At 39.6% G+C, this 6681-nt stretch overlaps 1 protein-coding gene across 1 annotated transcript in view; it reads left to right on the plus strand.

The window, feature by feature from the left end:
* Lrrc9 (leucine rich repeat containing 9) overlaps positions 1-6681 on the plus strand; it is a 74391-nt gene that overhangs the window by 21071 nt on the left and 46639 nt on the right. The window contains 3 exon segments of the mRNA XM_031356690.1: positions 2752-2884; positions 5241-5363; positions 6275-6378. Coding sequence (XP_031212550.1) covers positions 2752-2884; positions 5241-5363; positions 6275-6378 — 360 coding nt within the window.

Below are 6681 nucleotides of genomic sequence, written 5' to 3' on the forward strand. Positions count from 1 at the left end.
CTTTTATAGGTGACTTTTGAAATTTCCTTCTTTAATTGACTCTAAACTCAGCATGAACCTACCTCCAACACCCCTGTATACTGTGTTGAAAACATCCATTCCCTCTCTTCCACTGTGCTTTCTAGCCCTCCAGCTTTCGATTTCCTTTTTCTGATACCATTTCTTTCTTTTCTACTTCTCCATCCTTACCTTACCGCTAATAATGTGTCATCGCTGGGTCCCTGAGCTCCAACATATCTAGCCCACTTTCCTGCAGCTTCCTGATGAGGCAGCTGTAGCCAAGTGCTAGAGAGTATTGCTTCCCAGGCCATGTCACACCGTGACCCAAATAAATGAGAACACTGCTGGGTTTGAACCCTGGTGTTGCTCTACCCCAAATGGATGGATCATTTCACCTAGGCTCACATGCTTTCTTTGTGTGTTGATGATGACTTTGAACTCTTGACCCTTCCACTTCAACTTCCTACCAACAATGAAGGAGTGTTCCTCTTTCTGCACATCTTTACCAGCATCTGCTGTCACCTGAGTTTTTGATCTTAGCCATTCTGACTAGTGTGACGTGGAATCTCAGGGTTGTTTTGATTTGCATTTCCCTGATAGCTAAGGATATTGAACATTTCTTTAGGTGCTTCTCGGTAAGTTGAAATTCCTCAGTTGAGAATTCTTTGTTTAGCTCAGTACCTGCCCCATTTTTAATAGGGTTATTTGGTTCTCTAGAGTCTAGCTTCTTGAGTCCTTTGTATATATTGAATATTAGCCCTCTATTGGATGTAGGATTGGTAAAGATCTTTTCCCAATCTGTGGGTTGTTGTTTTGTCCTATTGACAGTGTCTTTGCCTTACAAAAGCTTTGCAATTTTATGAGGTCCCATTTGTCTATAGTTGATCTCAGAGCATAAGCCATTGGTGTTCTGTTCAGGAAAATGTCCCGTGTCGGTGTATTTGAGGCCCTTTCCTACTTTGTCTTCTGTTAGACTCAGTGTATTTGGTTTTATGTAGAGGTCCTTGATCCACTTGGACTTCAGCTTTGTACAAAGAGATGAGAATGGATCAATCTGCGTTCGTCTACATGCTGACCGCCACTTGAGCCAGCACCATTTGTTGACTATGCTCTTTTTTCCACTGGATGGTTTTGGCTTCTTTGTCAAAGATCAGGTGACCATAGGTATGTGGGTTTAATTCTGGGTCTTAAATTCTATTCTACCGATCTATCTGCCTGTCTCTGTACTAATACCATGCAGTTTTTAATCACTATTGCTCTGTAGTACAGCTTGAGGTCAGCGACAGTGATTCCCCCAGAAGTTCTCTTGTTGAGAATAGTTTTCACTATCCTGGGTTTTTTGTTGTTCCAAATGTATTTGAGAATTTCTCTTTCTATCTCTGTGAAGAATTGAAGGGGGCATCTTACTCTTGAACTGTCCCTACACTGCAAATTTAAAAGCAAGGGTGGACAGCAGTGGCTAACCTTCCAAATTGTTAAGCATTGGCTTCATTAAGTAGCAAGCACTTAAGAACTATTATTACAAAACTCTTGTGTTGAAATGCAATCATTTGTAAACCTTTCTCTACTGGTGCTTAAAGGCAAAGACTATATTTATAGACTATGTTCTCAACAAAAATTAGGTGAATGATGGATGGTGGTCATAACTCCTATGTCTGTGCCTTAGTGTTTTCTCATCTTAAAATAATTTTCCTTTACACTTCTGTTTGGATTCTCTCCTATCATAGAGCCTGAGCCACTATCCCATTACTCTTCTGCTCACTTCAGTTAAGAAGAATATCTTGTTTGACACAGCTTGAGATTGATTATTGTTCATAGTTCCTGACTTCTCTCTGTCTCCTGAGGGCCAGGCTAGCTCCACCGTGGCATGTGCAGTGCACAGAGACTCTAACTAAGCAAGCAGGGATGACCGCTGCACGGTGGAAAGGTCATTTGCTGAAGTGTGGACTTTGTAGTCACAGGAACCAGTTTGCCTTTTTTTTTTTTTTTTTTTTTTAAAAGAACTTCTTTGGGTAGCTTTGAGTTTTGATTAGGAAATAATTTCCTAATTGAATTTCAGAAAAGACATAATTCTAAGTAAGTTGGCTGTTAGTCGAAAACTAATGATCAATTTAAAACTCTGAGGCTGTGACAAGGACAAGAAGATCTGAGCTCAGATTATGACTTTGCCAGTTTCTCCTCCCGTCCTTGGAATCTCTCACGGACACTCACAGCTCCAGGGTCCTCACTCAGAGCAGTGACTCTGTTTGCTCTTTGTGTAATTCTGATACAGTTTGGAAGAAGTGAAGTTAGTCACAACAAAACTAAGATACCTGGAATAACTGGAAATATTTTGTTTCTGGAAAAAAATGTCGACTGTACGGCATACACCCAAAATGAATGGGATCCTTTACTGATGTAATACCTCACCCCAACAGAGCCTTCCTCTTGGAGTCAGCATGAGTTTTTCCACAAGTCCTTGTTAAAAGCTGTTGAAGCCAGCACCACGATGCGGGTGCTGACGTTGGCTGGTTTTTCCTCTGAGGGGCAAGTTTTGTTCCTTAGCACTTTTGTATAGACCTATTTGCATACGCATTTTGAATATTTAGATGACTTTGCATCATGAAGCTGTACCTGGAGGTTATCTCTTGGTAGATTATTTTGGCAGACACAGAACCGTAAAATAATAAGCTATCTGCGTCCAAGTAGAAATGATGTCAATTTACATTTAAAAAAAAAAGCCCTCACGTGTTTTTTTTTTCTCCTTTGCAGCTTCCTCTCAGAAAGGAAGCCGTCACCCTTGTGAACAGCCTCAGTATGTGCGAGTGTCCCCGAATCGAGTTTCTCCAGCAAAAGTCCAAGGAGGAGAAGAAGGGTCCATCAGAGAGCGAACTCTATAGATACGGTAACTGACAGTGCTTCCTAAGTTGAGAGGCCCTCAGTTTCTCCATCTCTTCTGGATCGTTTTCATTCTCAGTTTTATCAATCCAAGAGACACTGTCCAAATTGTTGTGTGGTTTACTCACCAACAGAGTGACACGCCTCTGTCGGTTCAGCTGCACGGTCAGCTGAACTCTGTATTTATTGTCCACCAGCCCTAGGAAGAAGAGAACCTTTGTTGTCCAGATATTTCACCCAACTTGCATATGCTTTTCAGAGTCTGCTTCTGTCCTTATGTTGCATCAAAAGAATAAACTCAGAAGTACGCGCATGTATTTCTTTACATGCACTAGCTTCACAAGAAAGAGAAAAGAATTGGCTTGTATGTGAAATAATCAGATAGAGCAGTCAGGAAGATTGGACATTCTGAGTCACCACAATCTAAGGTGATGAGATAACCTGGCACGAGTTGTAAAGCGTGTGGATTAGACATTGTTCTGGAGAAGGCAAACTGTGTGGTAATTTATTCAGTTAGTAAGTACTATTCTTGCAACTTAAATAGATGGCAGTGTTAAGTACCAGAACCAACCTGCAAACCACCACGGAAACGGCTTACTTACAGGCTGGGAGAACAGGCCGGTCCCTGTGCCTTCTCTTGCCTCCCCTTCCCCTCCGCATCAATCAGAATGCACTAATTAACAATGTACTGATTAAATGCTTATTGTATCTTAGGCACTGTCTGGTTTTGTGTAAACCATTTTCCCTTGCATAGGGCCTACAAAATATCAATAATTAAATATAAAGTTGCAACTACTATAATAAGTATAAATATGAATGAAGTATCAAGATAATACAATAAAGAGACCAGACAGACAATCAGGCTAGGGATTAAGGGGGCTTATCCTATTATCTTTCAGTCACCAAACTGACTGAGCATCAGGTAGGCAGAACTTTGGTTTGTCCTCAGCCAAGAGTGCCTGCTGTGGTAGGGGGTGCAGAACGCCTGCCTGGCAGGCCTGGTGCCTTGGGCTAGCAGAACTCAAGGATCCAGACCACAGTTCTGCTGGGATGGTTCATGGCAAGCTGTCAACTGTGCATGGCTTCATATAGTTAAATAGCACTGGAAACACAAGCTGGTTGCTAAATCAAGGCCTCTTCACCTGATACTTTTCAAATCATTCTTTCCCATTCCATTTATTAGAAAAACCTCTTATTAACTGTCTAGTTAATCCTTCTAAAATGCATTTATAAAACAGGATAGCCTGACTCACATTTTATATCTTGCATAAAGTAAAAATAAAGAATCAGGCCTGGAGAGATGGCTGAGTGAGCACTGGCTGCTCCTGCAGAGGACTGGAGTCAGTTCCAGCACCCGCACTGAGTGGTTCATAACCACCTTGTAACTCCAGTTTCCAGGGATCCAACACGCTCTTCTAAACTCCACAGGCACTGTTTTCGGGTGCAAAAACACACACTCACACACACATACTCACATACACACACTTTCTCGCTCTCTCTCACACACACACATACACAAACAAATAAATTAAAATATTGAAAATTCATTTATTTACATATAATGTATATGTAATGATTAGAATTTTTTCCAACTTTATTGACTCATAGGAATCTTTAGTATTTGGGAGATTCTTGAGGAATTCTGAGGGATTCTTGAGGATTCTTGAGGGAGTATTCTCAAGGTTCTTGAGATCTTTGCAATCTCCCAAATACTAAGTCCATGAGAGAAGAAATGTCTGTTCTTCCATTCCAAAGATTTATATTTAGTACCTGTTAAATCTCAGGTGGAAGAGACAAAAGATGTCTCAGCAGGTACCTGAGTTCAATTCCTAGAACCTACATGATAAAAGAGAGTACGTACACTCAGAGACACATACAGAGAGACACACGGACACACAGAGTCACACACACTCACACACAGAAACCCAAACACAGACATACACAGAGACCAGACACATGCACAGCAGAGGCATTGCTAAATTATTGTGTTCTTTTCTAGTTTCTTTATAGTTTTATTTGTTTAGGTTTCTTTTTTCCATTCTATAGCCCAGTGATGTAAACTTGGCCTAAAACATGCAAGGATCCTGCTTCTGACTCTTAAGCACTGGGATTTATAATTGTAAGCCACCATGCCCAGCACTTAAAGTGTGTTCACTACAATCACTATGTCCTTTTTAGGACCAGTTTATTAATTTAATAGATATGTCCTAACTCCTACTTTGAATCGAGTTGTATGCTTGCACTCTCTAGTATCAAGTTACTAGAATGGCCTCTGTCATTACAGAGTATTAAGTTTAATCGACATTACATTGGAAATTTGTTAAGGTCATACTTATAAAAATTATGTCTTTTTTCATATTTAGGTACCATCCTCATTGCGAAGGTTTTTCTTGGCCATAGTATTCAGGCTCGAGATCAGGAGCCCATCAGTAAAGCCAACTATCCCATGGTTAACTCGGTGTTTGTTCCTCAGAGACATGTGCTAAGTATGTCTGCCAAAGAGAAAGATGTGCTGTTTCATCTCTGTCATTAAAAAACATTCCTACGTAATACAACTATCTATAACGTATAGCATCGTCTAATCTCAACCTAACAAAGCCTATAAACTTTTCTATGAAAACCTACTTCTGGAAACTAATGATTTTTCTGTTATTCATATCAATACTATGTGTTGAGATTTATTTCAATAATTTATTATTTGTGGTAGGAGTGTGTGTGTTTGTGTATACCCACCTATACACTTAACTCTCAGTATCTGTGGTGAATTAGTTCTAGAGTACACACACACACATACACACCTAGCGATAAAAAGAAACTTCTCGAATTCTTAAGTCCTTTATGTCAGATGGCATGGTGTCTGCATGCCATCTACACAGCCTTCCTGGGTACACGACACCATCTCCATAATACCTAATGTAATATAAATGAAATGCTGCAAAAATAGATGTGGCTACATCTATTGTTCCAGGAATAGTGACAAATGTTCAGTTCACTACAGACACTTTTCTAAATCCAAAGACTTTTGAATAAGTGGTTGCAGAAGTCAGGGGGATGGAGGGTTTCTTGTGTGACTGTGTGCAAATGATTAGTTTGCAAAGGATTAAAAGAAAAGAACCTTTAATAAAGGTCTTAGAATGCTACATGTATCAAAACTACATAGCCATTTAGTCCTCCATAAAATGAAGATTTAAAAGAAAAATGCTGAACTAAACAAATCTGCTCTGTGGGAAAAGAGCTGTAATTGAGGATTTTATAACATCCTCACCTTTGTAATTGTGGGAAATGGTTGGTAAGAGTTTGCTGTCACTTCTTCATCTGCACTGGGGTTTAAACGTTTACTGTATTTTGAGTGTTTGTCTTGCCAGACTTTTCTTTTTAACTCTAGATTCTATCATAGGACAAAGAACTTGTGATTGCTGCTATCGGCAGTACAAATGGTTTGTCTTCGATCATGACCTTGTTTTGCCAGAGTACATCGTTGAATTTGAGTATACTACAGTGGTATGCATTTTATTATTATTATTTTTTTACAGTTTATAAAAACATGAATTCCTTAGCCTGGAGTGGAATAATTTGAAATCCATTAATGTCAAGCAGAGTTTGTATTATGAATGCTTATCAATGCCATGTGTGCATGTGTGTGCATACACAATGGCTGTTCTCTGAAGGACTGAATTTTCAAACCTTGTCATCATGACACCTGAATGCTTTTATTATGTGAGCACACTATATGTTTATATATAGCTGTAGTCTCACTGGGGAACATCCGAAGCCTATGGATACCTATAGAATAAGCCTAGGAAG

The sequence above is a fragment of the Mastomys coucha genome, unplaced genomic scaffold (genome assembly GCF_008632895.1).
Source record: "Mastomys coucha isolate ucsf_1 unplaced genomic scaffold, UCSF_Mcou_1 pScaffold6, whole genome shotgun sequence".
Classification (NCBI taxonomy): Eukaryota; Metazoa; Chordata; class Mammalia; order Rodentia; family Muridae; genus Mastomys; species Mastomys coucha.